The sequence below is a fragment of the Canis lupus genome, chromosome 29 (assembly GCF_048164855.1).
Source record: "Canis lupus baileyi chromosome 29, mCanLup2.hap1, whole genome shotgun sequence".
Taxonomy (NCBI): domain Eukaryota; kingdom Metazoa; phylum Chordata; class Mammalia; order Carnivora; family Canidae; genus Canis; species Canis lupus.
This window is the reverse complement of record NC_132866.1, coordinates 34,646,660-34,666,858: the sequence shown is the minus strand read 5'-3', so window position 1 is coordinate 34,666,858 and position 20,199 is coordinate 34,646,660. Positions and strand designations below refer to the sequence as shown.

Sequence of the window (20,199 nt, the reverse complement as noted above, 5' to 3'; positions counted from 1 at the left end):
GTTATCTTTCTCAGCTTAAAAATTCTTCAATGTCTCCACTGCACAAAGTTGAAGGCAAAGAATGTTCGAATGTTTTTGTGATCTGGCCCCTCCTGCTTCGTCGGCCTCACTTCTCACTTGCCTCACCCCTACCCTGAACCATCTGCTCTGTCTGCATGGCATGTTGTTTTCTTTCGTTTGTTTGTTTGTTTGTTTGTTTGTTTGTTTGTTTGTTTTTTAAAGATTTATTTATTCATGAGAGGCACACAGAGAGAGAGGTAGAGAGACAGGCAGAGGGAGAATCAGGTTCTCTGCAGGGAGCCCGATGTGGGACTCAACCTGGGTCTCCAGGGTCACGCCCTGGGCCGAAGGTGGGGCTAACTCTCTGGGCCACCGGGGCTGCCATGTTGTTCTTACCTGTATAGCTGCTGTTCCCTCTGTTAAAAGCAAATCTTTTTGCTGCAACTCCTACCCCTGTTCCCTGGTCTGCCTATGGAACCCTGACAATTCAGCTCTAAATAAAGCTTTAAAATGCCCAAAGATGTTCATAACAGTATTGTTTAACAGTTAAAAACTGAGGGCACCTGGGTAGCACAGTCAGCTAAGCATCCGGCTCTTGACTTGGATGCAGGTGGTGGTCTCAGAGTAGTGGGATGGAGCTCTATATTGGGCTCAGTGCTCAAAGTGGAATCTGCTTGAAATTCTCACTCTACCCCTGCCACCTCCTGCTTGTACGCACACACATGCTCTCTCAAATAAATATTTTTTTAATTAGTTAAAAACTGAAAGCCACCTAAATCCTCCAAATATAAAAATGACTTTTTAATTACAATGGATTCCTGTGGTGGGATATTATGTGGTAATAAAAGTGTTTATAAACTTAATGATATGAAAGGCTAAAAAAATATGACTATAAAATTATTTATACAGAATCGTTCTCAACCATATAAAACACATTCACATAAAAAAGAGATCATTGGCACAATTGCACCAAAACAACAGTACTTCTCTCTGGGTAATAGGATTATGAGCAATTTTTTTCTTCCAGTTTTATTTTTTTTTATTTTTATTTTTTTAAAGATTCCATTTATTTATTCATGAGAGACACACACACACACAGAGGCAGAGACACAGGCAGAGGGAGAAGCAGGCTCCATGCAGGGAGCCTGACATGGGACTCAATCCCAGGTCTCCAGGATCAGGCCCTGGGCTGAAGGTGGCGCTAAACTGCTGAGCCACCCAGACTGCCCTTTCTTCCAGTTTTAAATGGTAAACATGTATTACTTTCAAAATCAGAAAAACTGAAAATATTTTAAACTGTGAAGACTTTCCTGGAGACTTCTCAACCCACAAACACACACACACAAATTTAATCATTCCCTCCTCTGATTCAAGTACACACTGTCTTTGTTGTATATATTACATACTGCTATAAACATTATCACCTATACTTTAACTCATGTTTATCAAGGAACTGTCTGATAGGATTTGGTTCAGCTTTATTCCCTACTTCCTGACCTCTAGTAGAGGCCAGTTAAATATCTATAAAATGAATGTGCTTTTACATTGCTAGCTACATGCAAATGACCAATAAATGATTAATCAATCATTTTTAAATGTAAGTCATTTAAAATAGTCAACAAATATTTGCCATATGCCTAAAACATCCCAGGCTGTCACAACCCCTGCAGATACTGCACTGAAAAGGTCCTTGCCCTTGTGGAGGCTACATTCTAATGTGGAGAAACAAAACAAAATAAACCAGCTCATTTCAGAGTGACAAGTGTTATAACAACAATGTGGAATGAGGGGAATCAAGAAGACCTGGGGAAAGAGTGTGACATCAAAGGCATATTGAAAGATGGTGCATGACAAGAGGTAAGCAGGGATAGTAGAATGGAATAACTGGACATGGAGTCAAAAGACCTAAGTTTCCATTCCTGCTCTGTCACCCACTAATCAGGTAATCTCTGAGTCTCAAGTGGGATGATAATCCCTAATTTACAAGAACATGTAAGGATTAAATAAGATAATTCACGTGAAAGGGTGAGGCCAGACATTCAGGGTTCCCTGTATTTTTTTTTTACCTGTATCTATTTGGAGAAGGACATCAAAAATAATATAATACCCCAGACTGGAGTACATGGATTATGACTGTGAGTGAAGATGCCAAAAGAAACTCAACAATGTAAATCTCATCACTTTGATCAGAGAATTCCATAATAGATTTGTAGTTAATAAAAATACTGCATATGCTATCCTTAACTATTTATCTGAAGTTAGGATTCTACTATCAATTACAATTGCATTAAACAACAACATGGCAAAGAGCTGAATGGTCTACCTACAAAATCAAATGCAAACATATAAAAAACAGGTTCATTTCCAAAAATTGTCTCTCAGCCTTTCCTCACAATCTCATAAACATTACCAATCTTCACTATTTTTAATCCCCTGTGAATCTCAGTTATATTTCTAGGCCAAAAGAGGAAAGGAAATTTTCCACAGCAGATTGCAAAAGAGAGGTGCTGGGCACATTTACTTCTTGTCCTTTTTAATTGCTGTGTATCTGAAACCTAAGAATCAGGTCTCCTGGACTCTGAGTAGGGGGGTAAGTTGTCAGATCACGAAAATGTTTCCTCTGAAGTATTCCAATCCCTAATCAATCCCCTCACTTTATCATATATTTAGGATAGAACGTCTTTTGTCCTTTACCTCTCTGCTTTCCAATCTCACATTCCTCAAATGACTGGCTGGTTGAATGGGCCTACTATAACCTACTCGTCAACCTCTTAGACCAAAGAATTCTCTTCTAGATATTTCTAGGTGCTATTTTCAGAATTATTTGGACCCTAATTCTGGTCAGTCCTAGTATTAATAACTTGATTTGAGACATCAGGAACAAAGCAGATTACCATGACAGGATAAATGAACTCCACAAGAATGAATTAACAGTGAGTAGGTAAAGAAAAATTTAACTCGTAAGATTCAAGCTAGTGTTCACATCTACTGGCTGCCAAAACCTTTTACGTCAAAATAAGAACTCTGCTTGCTTTTTGGCATGCCAAACCTGTAAAAAGAGTCATAGCCTGGAAATTCAGATGTCCCCTGAGTTTGGGAACACAGATAATATTTTCTATTTTTTAAAATTGAAGATGTCCTTTATGACATTACATATATTCATGTTTCCACATTCTATGGACATCTTGTAGAGAAATGGTACAATGGCAAATCTGTCTCAAAAATGTTAAAGTATACTATATTGTAAAAAAAAAAAAACACAAAACTATAGCACTGTGTGTTTAAATGTTTATACAGTCATTTAATGAGCACCTACTAAGTGTCAGGTGCTTTTGAACTTCTAGACACTGCTTCAGTTGTAGCACTGACCATTTAATTAGTTGCACTCAGTTACTAAAGAGAGTTCTTTCCCCCCTTGTACTTGATCTTGACTTTGAAATAAGTCTAAATGCTTAAGAAATGAAGATATTTGGCTGTACAACACAAAATTAGTACATGTTGTTTCCTTCCCTTCATGTGTATTAATTCTACAATCATATCAAATGATATAAAGGCTCTTTGGTGCTTATTTCTGATGCTCTCCTCTGAAGTATGCCAACAAGGGTTCATATCACATATTTATTATTTCTGAAAATTATATAATAAAGCTTCTGGGAAAAGAAAAGTAGGCTTGATTCCAAGATACTAATTTATGGTATTATTTTCATTTAGTAGTACCTTTCTATTTCAAGTTAAGTCAAAACGCAAATATTAGAATGGTTTCATATTAAAAAATTTACAAGCCCAGCATCTGTAAAGAACACTAAAGGAAATGAAAACTGAATGTAATAGAACCAAAACATAAAAGAACCCCATACAAGTCATTTACAAGGAATAAGGACCAGTTGCGGAAAATTCCTTGTTAAGCTGGATACTACTGTAAGCATAGCGATCTCTCCAGGAAAGCCCCCTTAAAGTGGTGGTATATCCCACAACTCTCAAGATCCAAACTGGGGTCTCTATACTGAATTCTATCTCTGACAACCACACTGGCCTCTATAGAGAGCCAAGCATGGTCTTCTAGAAAGTAAGGATAAGGAGCTTCAAATTAGAGCCCTTGTAGCTCCAGAAATACCAATATCAACACTGGTAGCAGTCAGGAAATTATAAGTTTAAGCAGCCCTTCACCAATTAAAATGTTATGTTCACAGGGCAAGGAAAACGCTTATACTTGCATTGGTAAGTCAACCAGAAGCAGAAGCAGGTAGTTACAAAAAACAGGTAGTTATTGCCTTTCTAGGTCAGGCAGTCACCATAATACACAGAGCCTTTCATTGCTCTTCCATCCCTGATGGACTCTTCTTTCCAGCCCCTCTTCATTTTCAGATGCCATCAACCAGTGTTTAACTCTGGACTACTGATTATCAACAATATTTCCTCTATCAAACTCCTACTGACTATAATCTGAGGTAGTTAGGCAGGCATCTAAGAGCCGTAACAAGATCTAATTTTCTGAACACTTTGTACACATTCTTTCAAAAGCAAACCCAGAAGATGGGTGCTCTCTCTTATTTTTGCAGACTGGGAAAAAGAATCTTTTGATAAATGATGTGACCCAATCACCACTGACAGAGCTGTGGCTTTGACCAGTATTTTTCTCATTCCAAGCTTCATGGACTGTCCACTACTCAATTATGCTCCTTTCCATCTCTCTCCTTAGTAAAGTCCATATGACTTAATCAAACTCTTCATATTGTTGAAAACAAAGCCATAATCTTCTGATACTTATGGATCAAAACACTACAAAAATCACCTGCACAATGACAAGATCCAAATGGACAGGCATTACCCTTGTGTAGCACTTGAAAAACAGCAAACTAAGCCAACCAACGGAGAAAGTTATTTAGGTAGAAAATTGTGTTTTATAAAATATCTAAAAACATTACATTTCTGAGGGTGTACTTTTGTATCAACTCACTGCAAGGTCATGAAAAGCTAACTACTTTTCAACATGCAACTTTGAAGTATTCAGTTTATATTATTATATTTATGTTTTCAGTAGCCTAGAAAATCTTCTAATATTTCCTAACCAACCAGTCTTTTAAATAGACTATAGATAATGTGGCTCTTTGTTGGCATTCACAGTAACCATGCCATAATAGGCTCTGAAACAGTTTGTGGGGTTGGGTGGACCTTAAGTGGTTTTGCATTAGAGCAGTAGTTAAGAAACCAACTATAGAAGAGTCTCTAGTTTTAAATCTAGGTCATACTATCCTTAGTCAAAAGTAAGCATAAACTAGACAATTTATACTACTTCCTAAAAAGATGGTTTACAAAAAAAAAAAAAAAAACCTTGACTGGTTGAAGATATCACTGTTTCCTCAAAATGTATTATGAATAGATGTATGTATTGACTTTTTAAAATAATCTATAAAATAAATAAATAAATAAAATAAAATAATAAAATAATCTATATTCCCAGGGTGCCTGGGCGGCTCAGTGGGTTAAATATCCAACTCTTGATTTTAACTCAGGTCATGATCTCTAGGTCCTGAGATCTCCCCAAGTTGGGGTCTGGGATGAACATAAAGCCTGCTTAAAGATTCTCTCTCTCCCTCTTTCCTTCCTCCCTTCCTCCTTCCCCCACACTCTCTCTCTCTTCAAAATCATCATCATCATCATCATCATCATCATCATCATCATCTATATTCCCATTAATTCATGTAAGGAATTTGTTCCTCTGTTATAAATAACCCACTAGCAAAATTAACACTAAATTACAATTAACTAGACATGCCAGAAAATACAAAATCTGTATAATTACTTTCAATTTGGGGTAAGGGAAGAGGAGAGATAAAGTCAGAGATGCAGAAAGAAAGCAAAACCTAATTTGAATTTTTTTCAAAAATACAATATTCAAAAATACATAAATTAAGTAAATAAGTAAATAGGGGGATATATTGACTACTGTTGCAAATAAGTGGTAGGAAATGTATGGGCACTATATTTTTCTTCCTCCATTTCCATCAATACAAATTTTTTAAAAGCAGTATTTCCAGGGTATATCATAAGGTCAAGTACAGATTCATCCCAGTCTCCTGCTTCTACACAACACTGTTAACTGATGTTCTAGAGTTATTATACTCAAGGTATTATAGTGGAGATTGGCTCTGGACGCAGATAACCTGGGTTCAAATCCCAACTCTGTCAATTACTGGCTGTGTGATCATGAGCAGATAAAGTAAATATATTAACACTCAATTTCTCTGTCAGCATAACGAGGGTTATAATAGATCTGAACCTCAAAGGAGTTTCAATGAGGAACTATACCTAAAGTATTTAGCACAAGGCCTGGCCCATAAGTTAATGGCAAATCACCTTTTGTTACAGTAACCAAAGGGTACCTTAAGACAGAAAAAAAAAGACCAAAAGACATTATATAGAAGTTTACACTTATTCAGACTGAACTGTATGAAAAATCAGTAATCCCTACTATAAAATCATCCAGAACCTCTGGTCACTATTACAACAATGATAATCATAGCCCAACATTTATGTGGTACTCTACTATGGGCCAAGCACTGTGTTAATATGCAGTTTCTCACCTGAACTCAATGAAGCAAGGAATTATTATTACCATCTTACAGATGAAGGTCAACATGTAGACATAATTTGCTCAAGATTATAAAGCAAGTAGCTGGCAGAGTTAAGATCTGAACCTAGACAATCTGCCTCCAAAGCCTGCTTCTGACAGAAAATACCTACTCAAACTTGGGCAAGGAATTTCGCATATTGGGATTTCAATTTTCTCCTTCGGCAAATGAACACAGAGTGGTGGAACAGGTATTCTTAAAAGTCCCTTCTAAACTCCTCTGGACAAAAATGCTATTTAAATCCAAATCCACTACATATAGAAAACATCTCTGCTTTGGTCCTTTTATATACCTAGGCTTCTCTGCTTATAGAAATATAAAATGATGCATATTTATAATTCCCCCAGTGGAGTGTCTCATTGTTCCTAAGCCCATTAGTGGGAGGTACATCACCAAGAGGCATCAACCAGACAGAAAACCTCCCTAGATAATTCCAAAACTAAGTCCCTTTGAATGGAGCCAAAGAGAACCTGACTTAAAATGAATTTTACCTGACACCACTAGTGCTACAGGGAGGTTAAGGATACACATCAACAAAATTAGCCAAACCTCTAGGACTGGAGCTATGTCATCCTACTTCTTAGGACCTTGGTTTCCTTATTTACAGATATCTATAAAGTAGATACAAGTAAACCTGAAGGAAGCAGGAACCTCAACTCAGGGAAACCAATCAACTTTGTTAGAATTGAGGGAAGGGGGTAAGGAGATGTATAGTTTGGAAAACCACATTCAAATACAGTCATTGCTTTTACAATATAAACTATAGAAGTAAAGCTCAAAAAAAAATCTATTGTGTTGGTTGGCAAAAGAAAGTGAAGCATCACTGACGGGATATGGATTTTAAAAATACATATTAAGAGGGATGCCTGGGTGGCTCAGTGGTTGAGTCTGCCTTTGGCTCAGGGCATGATCCCGGGGTCCCCACAGGGAGCCTCCTTCTGTCTCTGCCTCTGTCCCTCATGAATAAATAAATTAAATCTTTAAAATAAATAAAAATACATATTAAGGCATATTAGAGTAGATTACTGTTGCAAGCCCCTTTTAGCTCAGAGTCTGTAAAATGAATCTCTAGGACTACTTAAGATATTTTCCCCCTTTCATAGAAAAATGATTTAAATAAATGCACAAACATGTAAAATTCTATGCACAAGACTCAAAGTGTTTAGTTTTTGCTTTTTAAACATATGTGATATATTTAACACAAACTCTTGGGGCACCTGGGTGGCTCAGTGACTGAGCAATCTGCATTTGGCTCAGGTCATGATCAAGTCCCACAACAGGCTTCTCGTGGGGAGCCTGCTTCTCCCTCTGCCTATGTTTCTGCCTCTCTCTCTGTCTTTCATGAATAAATAAAATCTTAAAAAAAAATAACCACAAAGTCATAATATTCCAACCCAAAACTAAAACACAACCAGGTTGTGTGTTCTAATCTGGTTCTAAGATTATTTCAAAACCCCAAAGTTCCATTTTAGTAAGACAAAGAAGTGAGACATAAAGTCCACGTAATTTTTCCTGAGACCAAATATATACAGCTCAATTTTTAATACAATCTCAAGTCTTTTGGCCATCTTTACCTACTCAATAGCACCACCAGGGATGAAAATAAGCTGACTTCAAATCAGTCTGTCCAGCTTCCATGAGCATTGCTGGTAAATGGTTTGCTGAGAAACCACTGGCAAACTACATACTACTTGTCAATATCAGTTTGGGGGAAATTTTATAATCTCTCCCCAGCCCTCCCTTCCAGAGACAATTAATCAAAAGCTAGTCGTATTCAGATTCAGGGCCTAGAAAAACATAACTAATGTCTACACTATAAGCTCTCACCCCTAAAACTTCCTCTCAGATTTTAGGTTATCTTCTAAGACTGAACTTGGATAGGGAGCATCAGTATAAAAAGAACTGTTTGAAAAGAATGGCTTTCCTACCAAATGCAGCCTCACGGTTCTATCCCCTCACCACAAAAATAAGCACAGAGAGAAATTCCAGAAAGCAGATTCCTCCTTTTCTCTACCAAACTAATCCCATCTTGCAGTTTCTCTTCATTTTATCAAAACAAACTTTAGAATGGAAAGAAATACACTTTAATATTAAAATCTTCCATTCTTAAAGGATGCCTGCGAAAATTTGTTAAGATCCTCTCTCATGAAAAACTCTCATACACACAATTTACAAGTTTCACGGGCTCCCTTGAACTGTCAAGGTTAAAAATCCTTGCGGTAGCCTAGGGAATCATGTGCTTCTCAATAACCCTATCACCTTCTTCATGGATGGGAGTCATCTCAAACATCACATCTAAAATGTAAGAACAACAAAATTCCAATTGCACCTGATGCTCTAAACTACTTCTGTCAAATTTCGGTTCTGCCATGTTTCAGCAATGCTCAAAGAATTTGTTTCATTTCCTTGACGACCCCAACTAGGTCTTATTCAAAGCCCTCTTCTCTCCTTCATTCTTTTCTTTTTTAACTGAGCCTAGAAGCTTATAGCCAAATCAATTTGTTAAGTGAAGAATAAATGTTTGCCTAGAACAAAAGCCCCCAGTGAATACTCACCCTCATCATACCCCCCTTTTTTTCCATACCCCCTTTTTTTAAAAGATTTTATTTATTCATGAAAGACACAGAGGCAGACAGAGAGGGAGAAGGCAGGCTCCATGTAGGAAGCCCAATGTAGGACTCGATCCCAGGACTCCAGGATCACATCCTGGGCCAAAGGCAGATGCTCAACCACTGAGCCACCCAGGAGTCCCTCACCACCCCTTTCCACCTTAAGATGTTCAGGACATTGCCAACTGATGTGGCCGTGGGCTGGATCAGAAAACAAGAACAGAATTAAGGACACTCCATTCAACCTTTTTGTCTGGGGCACTTCCTGGGTTTTTCACTGGTATTTAACACCAAGACACAAGGCTCATTTTTCATTAAAGTTGCAAGACTTTCACTTTGCCCAGTTTCAAATGGTGTAATTGATCTGTATTGTCTTCTTAAATAACCCATCTGAAGGACACTGCAGCTTTAAATATTTCAGTGCTAGCTAGCAAATAGACTCCATTGCAATATGGCTCTGAAGGTCGCGTCCTATTGTCTCTTTGCTCTAGAAAAAAACTATGTCTAGTCCTTCTTCTGGGTAACATAGGAAGGGTTACCCTAGAATTTCTACTCTTCCAACTTGGTCCCTAAAGGAGTTCATGAGTTTATTGGAATCTCACACTCATAATCTTCCCGGCAGGGACAATATGCTGATTGCTATTAATGATGCCAGCACCTTAGCGAGACATAAACACATGTGCTCACATTAGTTTAATTGAGCATATGCAACTGTCTGAAATAGCACCACTCAAGGGCTGTTAACCTCTTTAAGAGTAGGCCCAGGGTAGTTTGGGAGCGGATAGCTTTCAGAAGGCACTCAGGACCCAGGATTGCATAACTTGAAATGTGTAGCTACTTAAAATGACAGGAATCTCAGCCTACTCATTCTGGGACCAAGCCAGTATCTTGCCATAGACTGCACCTTGTCAAAGAAGGTCAAAATAAAAGGCACACACACGGTGAAGGAAAAAAATATGCCAAAAGAAAAAAGCCCTTTTCTATCTTATCAGGATGCTTAAATATGATTCCTCAGTCACAGTCACAGTGTTCCCTCACCCTTGTCCCCGGTACTGGAACAGCACCGGCGAAACGGAGTCTTGGGAATGGGACAAGGGAGCTGGACATCGCTGCCTTTTTTTAAAGAACAAAAATCACGATTAAATGGCAGGGAAGAGGGGGTATAAAGGGAGAGGAGTAGAAACGGAGGTGTGTGCAGGTGCACTGGAGCATTACCTGAAATGGCAACAGATTGTTACCATTATCCGTCCGGAAAGCGTTATCCTCCATCCAGGACTTGGAGGTGAGCGGGGCTGCCCGAGGAAACTTGGGCGGCGCGATCACATTGCTGGAGAAGGGCTTTTTGAGCGGCGAGATGGGGTTGAGCGGCGAGGGCACCCCGACTCCCACGCCCACACCCACGCCGACAGCCCGGCGAGGGTCCCGGCCAGCCGGCAGGCCGCCCCACGGGTTGGACGGCGCGCTCCAGGCGGCGTTCACACTCTGGTGCGTGTTCCAGCTGGACGAGGCGGACGAAGCGGCGGCGGCGGCCGCAGCGGCTACTGCAGCCGAGGACGAGGACGGCTTGCTGGTCATGATGGGCTGGTGGCCATACGCCGCGGCTGCACTCCTTTGAGCGTAGGGCGCCTGGCTGGGGCTGGCCGGCGAGCGGCGCTGCTGCGGGGGCTGCCCCTGCGGGGGCTGCGCGGGCTGCGCGGGCTGCGGCGCCGGCGGCGGCGGCTGCTGGTGGTGCTGGGTCTGCGCCAGGCCGATCTGCGGAGAGAAGGTGCCTCCGAAGACTGGGTTGACGTGGTGCGGGAAGTTCTGGAAGAGCATGGTCCCGTTGACTGGGGTGATCCCCTGGAAGAAGCTGTCCTCCACAGCGTTCGTGGTGCCCGTGGACCAGGTGCTGCCGAAGGACGGCGACAGCGACGCGCCCGGCGCCGTGGGCTCCTGCGGCGGCGGCGGCTGCTGAGGGGGCTGGTGGAAACTCAAGCCCGGCAGGAGCGGCGATTCCATCTGCATCTTGTCAGGGCCGTTGGGGGCCGGCGGGGCCGCGGCGGGGCTGAGGGCCGGCACTGCGCTGCTGTCCTCCGGCTTGGGGGTCTCTGAGGAGAGGGGCGTGGACGGGGCTTCGGCTGCGCTGGGTTCGGGCTGGGGCTGCTGCTGCTGCTGCTGCTGCCGCTGCTGCTGGGGCTGGGGCTGGGTTTTGCTTTTGTCCATCAGTAAATCATCCTGCATGGTTTGCGCAGCTGAAACGGGGGAAAAAAAGAGATGCGTTATTGTCAATGTGATCGTTAATGCCCCTCGCTAAAGCGGGCGGGTGTTTTACTTGCGAAAATCCAGTGCCACCGCTACTAGCCAATTGCAATGCAAATCCATAATCTCCCATTTAGAAGAACAGGTCGGGCTGGGGATGGGGGGGGTGGTGAGGGGCTCGTGCAAGGTCTCTAAAAATACTGTGAGAGCGTCTTCACCCTTTCTGATGTCTTGGTTCCTTTTCTGTATTAGTGAGAGATGTGCTTATAAAATAGAAAGACAGCAATTTCGCCACGTCTCTTTTCCCTTCACCGGAACTCAGAGCGTTCACCCTGCAATAAGAAACTGATTCTGGTTCCTGTTTTTTCCCAAGCACCACCCTCCCCCAGTTATTTGCATACGTCAATAAATACTGCTGCGTCCTTCAGCAAGGTTAAAAAGACACCGCACACGACCCTTTCTTTCCCCTTCCCTGCTCGGCACTTTAAAGAAACAGCAGTCTTATCCCTCTTGATTAGCAAACTGCCTTCTTGCGTTGATAATTGTTTCATTTAACAGCAGCGAACCACGAGGGAGGAAATCCTTGGCATTTGTTAGGAGGAGGACTCAGCTGCACAATCATTCTCTGGCCTCCCAGTAGCTGCAGCTACTCCATTTTGTTAGGAGACATTAAAACAACAACAACAGCAACAACAACAACCAACAAACCACCGTTTTTAAAGAGGTAAAAATCTACTGAAACGTTTGTAAGCGCTTGCTTCTTGTTACAGTCTAAGGATTAGGATTTTTCTGCTTATTCTCCAATCTTCTTGCCTCCAATTCTGCCACACAAGAAATTTCTTGACTTCTCAGTGGTTCGGGTCTCAACGGGAGCCTGAGAATTTCTCTGCAGGGTGGAGAAATGTTCTGGTTGGATTTGAGGTCAGAGAGAGCGAAAGACAGAGACAGACTGCCTGTGAGATGGGGTGGGGGCGGAGCTTTAAAAAAAATCCCCCTGAGATTAAAGTAGAAAGTCAAGATACTTCTGGGGTTGCCAGATTTTCATTTTTGAATCCTCCTGATGCTGCCTTGGTCACAAGACTTTGGCAAATTTAGAATCCATTCTCTTATCACTGGTATTAGCAATGAAAGATTATGAAGACCCTGAATTACCATATGCTAGCAAACGTGTTAAAAATAGCATAGTACAAAGTCCCAAATTCTCATACATTGTAATTATAGTGCATTGCCATCACTGCTTCGTTTAGCCATAAAAGGAGCGTATGGTATTTTCCATCTCTCATAGAAGGGCTATATTCACCTCTGCCATACAGCCTATTTTCTCATTCAAGGATGAAAATAGTAATCACTCAAAATCAGGAGATTTCCATACACATAGTTATCACTGAGCTATCTTGTCCTTTAGAACATGTTAATTGTTTTAAGTACATGAATATTACAATGCTGAAACCCTAAAAACAAATATTTTGAGATGTTAAAGGAGCATATGACCAAACACATAATTATTTTTAGATGATGATTCAGTATAATTGCAACAAAGTTATTAATATATTTAATGCAGTTACTTAATTAACTCAGATACTTGGAGAAGCATCTTTCCCAGATCATTTGTGAAAGGACATTCAGAATCACACAGAAGCTGTCTTTGGACATCTTCATGATAACTGTTATAAAATAAATGTATTGAAAAATGGAAATGCCATCATTCTTAACTATTAAGCAAAATATGTCAGATCAATGAGATTAACGTAGTGCCATTTTATTAAAGATTATCTTTAAAACGGTTATCTTCAATTTTAAAGTTTCATACACAAAATAGTGGGCTCAGGGAAATGCTTCATAGCCACCTCACTCTACTCTTTCCTCCCCTTTTCTCCCCCACCAAAACCCAGTCCAGTATACCTCACAAATTGCCAGCTACTACCAATATAACCCACGTAAGATTGACTTTGTTCCTCAGTTCCCTTTTCTAAAACCATGACTTTGATCAGTATTGTAAAATCTGACACAAAGAGACAAGTAAAGCTTGGATTCACAACAGCACAAAGTTCTATCATTGCCAAAGGAAATGGTCATAGAAAAAGACATTTTCATACTCGGTTTAAGCAGTGCTGCAGTAAACCATTAGAATCTGGGATCTGAGTTGCTTTCAGTAGGCTAGAATTATTTTTACAATAGCCATATCATCATGGCTGAAATATGCATTTGATAATAATTTTAATATCACTCAGTTTTTCCAATACTTGTATCGATGCTTTTTGTTAATGCCTTCAGTTTAAACTACATTCTCTTGATAGAAAAATTAATGCTATACTACAGCAAAAAAAAAGCTAAAAAGTAAGCTGGACTCAATCTTTTATGAAGGCTATAATTAATCTATTTATTGAATTAAAAATTTTTATCATAACAGGAACACCCATTTTTCTTCTCTACATTCCTTAAAGATATAAATTTCACTTTCTGCATAAATTCATTCTGTCAAGGTCAAGACCCACATTTAATAAATAAGACCCTTTAAACAAAAGGAAAGCAATAGATTAAGATAACATTTTTAAAGTTAATATGCAATGTCTCTCGGTAACTGCTTATATAGTTTGTTTGGCTGTGTTTCTCTTTTTCTTTTTTCTTATTTACAGCAAAGTCCGAGAAATAGATACCTCCTTCCCCTCCCCCCAACCACACACACAATAGATCTTCCTTTACATGCAATCACCCAATCTCAAGTAACAAATTCATAGTAGCAGTTACCTTTGAGTGTCCAGTTTTTAAGGATCGATAAAATTAAAAATTGTACAATATTTATTTTCTTCTTTCAGGTTGATTATGTGACCGCTCGGGCAAAAGCACTTTGACAACTGTAAGAAAAGAGGGCATGCGCACACAGGGAACTGTGGGGGCTGAAGTCCTTCACTAGGTACTCTGCCTGACTTAAGCACGTTCAGCCAAGGAAAGGAGGAAGCCTCGCAAGTAGTGATTCCAAGGGGAAGAGCTTGTGCCCGATTACATTATATTTTCCTACCAATCTGAATCACAAATTGTTGAAATGAAAAAGGAGAAAAATTAAACTGGTTTGTCAACTTGGTTTAGAAAGCCAGGTTAAAAGAGAAACTGGATTGAAGGACTCAAATAAACCCAGCAGAGCTACCTTAAATGGTATTAGAAGGGTAATGACTGGGTAGCCAGCAATAGGAATCCTACCCGAGCAAAAAGAGATTGGGGTGGAGAGGGATTAGAAAAGGAGAGAGGACCAGGAGAAGATAAATATTTAAAATCTGACCATCCTTAAAAGAAACATTTTTAATATTATAGAATGAAAAATATCTTAATATTAAATGTGATATTAACCGTGAAGATCAGGTGAAAATAGGTTTCAGTCACAAATTTCTGACATTTTATCCACCAAGATTTCTTTGTATTTGAGTTTTCAATGAAGGCACAATTCACTTAAGATTCTACTCGATATGCTCTGAATCAACTCACCACCTTATTTTACTTGTCAAAATGAAAGTTTACTTTGCATTATTCATACAATGATCAATCAAATAAAATTCAACTCTTTTAAGCTAAAATAGTATTTGATGAAAAACTAAAAAATAATTTGACATTTAGTGTTTCATTGCATAGGACAGTGACTTCTTTAATAACACAAAAAGTAAATACAGTTTCTATTTTTCAAAAAAAAATGTTTTTGGTGTATAGTTTTCCTATCTTAACCTCATGACTCCAAGGCTAGAATCTCACAACATATCAACATCAACCCTTATTATCCATAGCTTCTGAGAGCAATAGTTCAACTACCAGTTTGCTCACGTAAGCAGAAGATATTATTACTTGTGGGATTTGGTTCAATGCCATTCACCCAAGGGGTTCAGAGTAAATGTCAGTTGATGACTATGCCGATTGAACTTGGAACTAAAAATGTTAAGCATCATTTAAAACTGTCTTAATTCTCTATTTCCTTTCTTTGCCAATTAGAATTAAAGTAATACCAGAGACTACCAATTTGCAGCGTTAGTGGTCTTTGTTTCTAGTTATTTCTTTTTTTTTTTTTGTTTGTTTCTAGTTATTTCTAAGGAAAAATCAAAACAATTTAAGAGGAAAAATTGTGAATCAATTGTGAATCAACCTGTGAAACGCTTTTTTAAAAAGAACTAATGGACTTCTTATTCCTACTATGAACTTATTTTATATTCCTTTTTTCTCTTCCTCTGCTTTCCTAAAGAAAGCCTCACTTCTACCAAAGTGCTGTACTCATCATTTGCATTCCAGAGTCTGTCAGGATCACTCAAGGTTAATCTTATTCCTGAAGATTTCCCTAATCTACCAAACTTCTACATTTTCAAGTACATCAATTAGGTGTAAAAAAAAAAAAAAAAAAAAAAAAGTTCTCTCATAAAATCCTTACAAAGGCTTGTTTAAAAAATAGATTTTAAAAATTTTTTATAATTAATTTGTCAAGATATTATTGGTAGGAATTCTTAAGTAATTCAGGTGTGCTTGAAAGTGGTTTACTTGGGGGCAGCCTGGGTGGCTCAGCGGTTTAGCACCGCCTTCAGCCCAGGGTGTGATCCTGGAGACCTGGGATGGAGTCCTGAGTCGGGCTCCCTGCATGGAGCCTGCTTCTCCCTCTGCCTGTGTCTCTGCCTCTCTCTCTCTCTCTGTCTGTCTCTCATGAATGAATAAATAAAATATTTAAAACAAAACAAAACAAAAACAAAAAAAAAGTGGTTTACTTGGGCATTTATTTATGCACCTGACCCCAAGTGAGGGTTTAATGCTAATTCACACAATAAAGAAAAATAAACATTGGCCCTAACCCATGATAAATGGCAATCAGTAATTAGCACTGCCCATACTTAATGTAATTTTATTCTATTTCAAAATGAAGTAATTTCTGCTCTTTCTTTCCTAAAATGAGCATTCAAATCTAAAAAGAAAATGACTTGGGGCACCCGGGTGGCTCAGTCAATTAAGCTAGTCTTCAGCTCAGGTCACAATCCCAAGGCTCTGGGATGGAGCAAACTCTCCATTCCTTCGCCAGGCTCCCTGCTCCGTTGGTCAATGGGAAGTCTGCTTGTCCCTTCCCCTCTGCTCCACTACCCCCTGTGCTCTCTCTCAAATAAATAAAATCTTTCTTTTTTTTTTAAATTTTTATTTATTTATGATAGTCACAGAGAGAGAGAGAGAGGCAGAGACATAGGCAGAGGGAGAAGCAGGCTCCATGCACCGGGAGCCCGATGTGGGATTCGATCCCGGGTCTCCAGGATCGTGCCCTGGGCCAAAGGCAGGCGCCAAACCGCTGCGCCACCCAGGGATCCCAAATAAAATCTTTCTAAAACGTAAAAAAGAAAAAAAAATGACTCAAACATAGATACCAAAGTGTAAATAAATACCAAACAAACAATAAATTATAGGAGAACCCCCAATAAGGATAAAGATCTCTACTGAAATTCTGTTTTTTACTTAACCAAAAAGGAAGCACCTTCTAAAATTCTGTCTTCGGGTCACAGAGCTTAACCATATATCCTTTTGAACAGTCATGGAAAACTAAAAATAGAGCCTGCAGCGTTAACTCATTGGGATGTACTTGGGTGAAATACATCTTTTTAGGCTTCCTTCCATTCCTTTCCTACTTACATCTCGAAAACAGTGTTTATGAGTCCTGGGTAATTGGTGGTTGCTCCATAGATGTTTGCTAAATGCATGGATGGATGAAATCATTTTTGATTATCTAAAACAGCCAAGGTTTGAGTAAGTATTAAATTATTCTCCACTTAGGCAATTACTTTTTCAACAGCTGCATGAATGGATATGAAGGGGAGTGGTATAAAACAGGAAAACATTTTTGGTTTTGACCCTTACGAAGTTGAGCACTATTAGATTATCATCATGAAATAATAGTCACTCAGCACTAATTGAACAGGGAACTTTGTTCCCATCTAAGAGTTTACAGTCTAATAAAGATACCCCCCTCTCCACCCTAGAAACTGCTTAAGTTCACAATAGCACTCAGAGTTAAATCCAATGGATGTTTTGTCAGTCTTTATCTTGCTTGATCCTGCAGCAACAGTGACATAACTGACCACACTTTCTGGATATACCTTCCCTTTGCTTCCTTCATGCTGTCCTTTCTTGCTTTTTTTCACATTTGTGGTTATGTGTCCTCTGGCATGCTGGTGTTCTCTCTCACTAGCTCTCAGTCTTCTTTGCTGACTAAATATTGAATTCCTCAGGGCTCTATCCTAGGCTATTTTTTTTACCTCACTCTATGTGAGTGGCTTTCCCAACTACTAAAGGACGGACCAGGCCTATCATATTGACAGCTATATTCCCAACATCTATCACTGTGCCTAGTATATATAATAAGTAGGTATTCAGTAAATATTTGTTGGATTAAAGTTACATTTATGTGTAAAGGGCCAAGAATGCCACGGCAATCTAGATGGCAAAAAGTAATAAACCTAGAGGACTTACACTACTAGATATCAAGACCTAGCATAAAGCTATAATAATTAGGCTGTGATTATTGGCACAAGGATAAGCAAATAGACACAAAGAATAAAATAAAAAGTCCAGAAACAGATGCAGATATGTGTATGGTCACCAGATTTGTGAAAACAGTAACACTACAGTAGTGAAAGGATTTTTTTCAGTAAAAGATATTGATGTTGGGGATCCCTGGGTGGCTCGGAGGTTTAGCGCCTGCCTTTGGCCCAGGGCACGATCCTGGGGTCCCGGGATCGAGTCCTACATCAGGCTCCCGGTATGGAGCCTGCTTCTCCCTCCTCCTGTGTCTCTGCCTCTCTCTTTCTGTCTATCGTAAATAAATAAATAAATAAATAAATAAATAAATAAATAAATAAATAAATAAATCTTAAAAAAAAAAAAAGATACTGAAGTTAACTGAATACCCACATGGCAAAGAAGAGACTTTCACCCTTGTCACACCATACACAAAAATCAATTCCAGATGGATTGTAGGTCTAAATGTAAAATATAAGCAATATAGCCTTTAAAAGAACATAGGAGAATATTTTCATGACATTGGAATAGGCACAATTTAACAGGTCACAAAACCATTAACCATAAAGGAAAAATTTAATAAACTAAACAAATTAAGAACATCTGCTTACCAAAGGACAGAATTACAGTGAAAACCCACAGAATGAGAGAAATATATGCAATATGTGTATTTTTCAACAGATTTGTAATCAGAATACATAAAGGACTCTTACAAAATAATAGTAAATATCCCAAAGAAAAAGACAAGCGACTTCAACAAAAGATACTCAAATGCTCAAGAACATATGGGGAAAAAAAGCATATGATTACCTAGCTAATCATCAAAGAAATATAAAACAAATCCAAAAATGTTAAAATTGGAAAATGCAGATAATACCATACATTAGCAAAGCTGTGGGAGCAACTCATTCTCAAACACTGTTGGTAGAAGAATAATATAACTATACAACCACATTGCAAAACTATTTAGCAGGATCTATTAAAGCAAACATTCAGGGGCACCTAGATAATTACAGTCGGTTGAGCATCCAACTCTTAGTTTGGGCTTAAATAGAGATCTCAGGGTCATGGCATCAAGCCCCATGGTGTGCTCTGCGCTCAGTGCGGAGTTACCTGTGGCTTTCTCCCTCTTCCTCTGCCCCTCCCCACCCTCTGTGTTCATGAGCACACGCGCTCTCATCTCACTCTGTCTCTCAAATAAATAAATATATTTTTAAAAAGCAACACTCATACGCCTTATGACCCAGCAATTCTGCATCTAGATATATACCCATCAGAAATGCAAACATAGGGATCCCTGGGTGGCGCAGCGGTTTGGCCCAGGGCGCGATCCTGGAGACCAGGGATCAAACCCCACGTCGGGCTCCCGGTGCATGGAGCCTGCTTCTCCCTCTGCCTATGTCTCTGCCTCTATCTCTCTCTCTGTGTGACTATCATAAATAAAATAAACTGAAACTTAAAAAAAAAAAAAAGAAATGCAAACATATGTTCACCAAAACACATATTCAAAGCAGCATTAATTAGAAATAGCACCTGGAAATAATCCAAATATACATCCACAATCAAATGGATAAGTAAATTTGTGATAGATTCATATAATAGAATATCATAAGGCAAAGATAATGAAGAGCCTCTTACTCTATTCAAGAACAGAGATGAACTGCATGAATACAATGTTGAGTGAAAGAAGCCTAACAGAGCAGAGGACATACTATATGATTCAATTTATATAAAGTTCTAATAAAACTAATTTATAGGTTAGAATTCACTATAGTGGTTACCTCTGCTGAGAAATAATTGGTAGGGGACATAAAAGGGGACTGCAGGGATGCTGGTGATATACTGTTTCTAAAACTGAATGCAGTTACACAGGTGTATTTACTTTGAAATTTCAGAAAACTAGACATAATTTATGCGATTTTCTGCATTTTTGTTATATTTCCATTAAATTTCTAAAACTTACATATATTCATAAAGATTGACTATCTTTTGTAAGATAAAGAGAAAAAAAAAAACAGTACAGTCTGGCCAAGTAAAAAGAGGAGCTCTAAGTCTAGGTGATGAAACTAGAAAAATAAGTGGGGGCTTCCTACATGCCAAGCCTGTGCTATGGGCACTACATGCAAAGATAAAAAAAAAAGCCAAAGTCTCTTGACTTCAAATACCTCGCAACCTAAGATGATAAAAATTATTGTGGT

General features: G+C 39.2%; 1 protein-coding gene across 15 annotated transcripts in view; it reads right to left on the bottom strand.

The window, feature by feature from the left end:
• The window catches only part of CPEB3 (cytoplasmic polyadenylation element binding protein 3), a 199,551-nt gene that overhangs the window by 151,942 nt on the left and 27,410 nt on the right, over positions 1 to 20,199 (bottom strand). For 13 of the 15 annotated variants that reach the window (XR_012020878.1, XR_012020877.1, XR_012020875.1 and 10 more), the window contains one exon: positions 10,457 to 11,472. Coding sequence is in view for 11 of the 15 variants with exons in the window: in XM_072806118.1 (XP_072662219.1) it covers positions 10,457 to 11,472 (1,016 nt within the window). In the remaining 4 variants the exon portion in view is untranslated. Of the gene's footprint in view, positions 1 to 10,456; positions 11,473 to 11,697; positions 11,834 to 14,227; positions 14,380 to 20,199 lie in introns of those variants that run through there. The other 2 variants (XM_072806126.1, XM_072806127.1) reach the window with 2 other exon arrangements.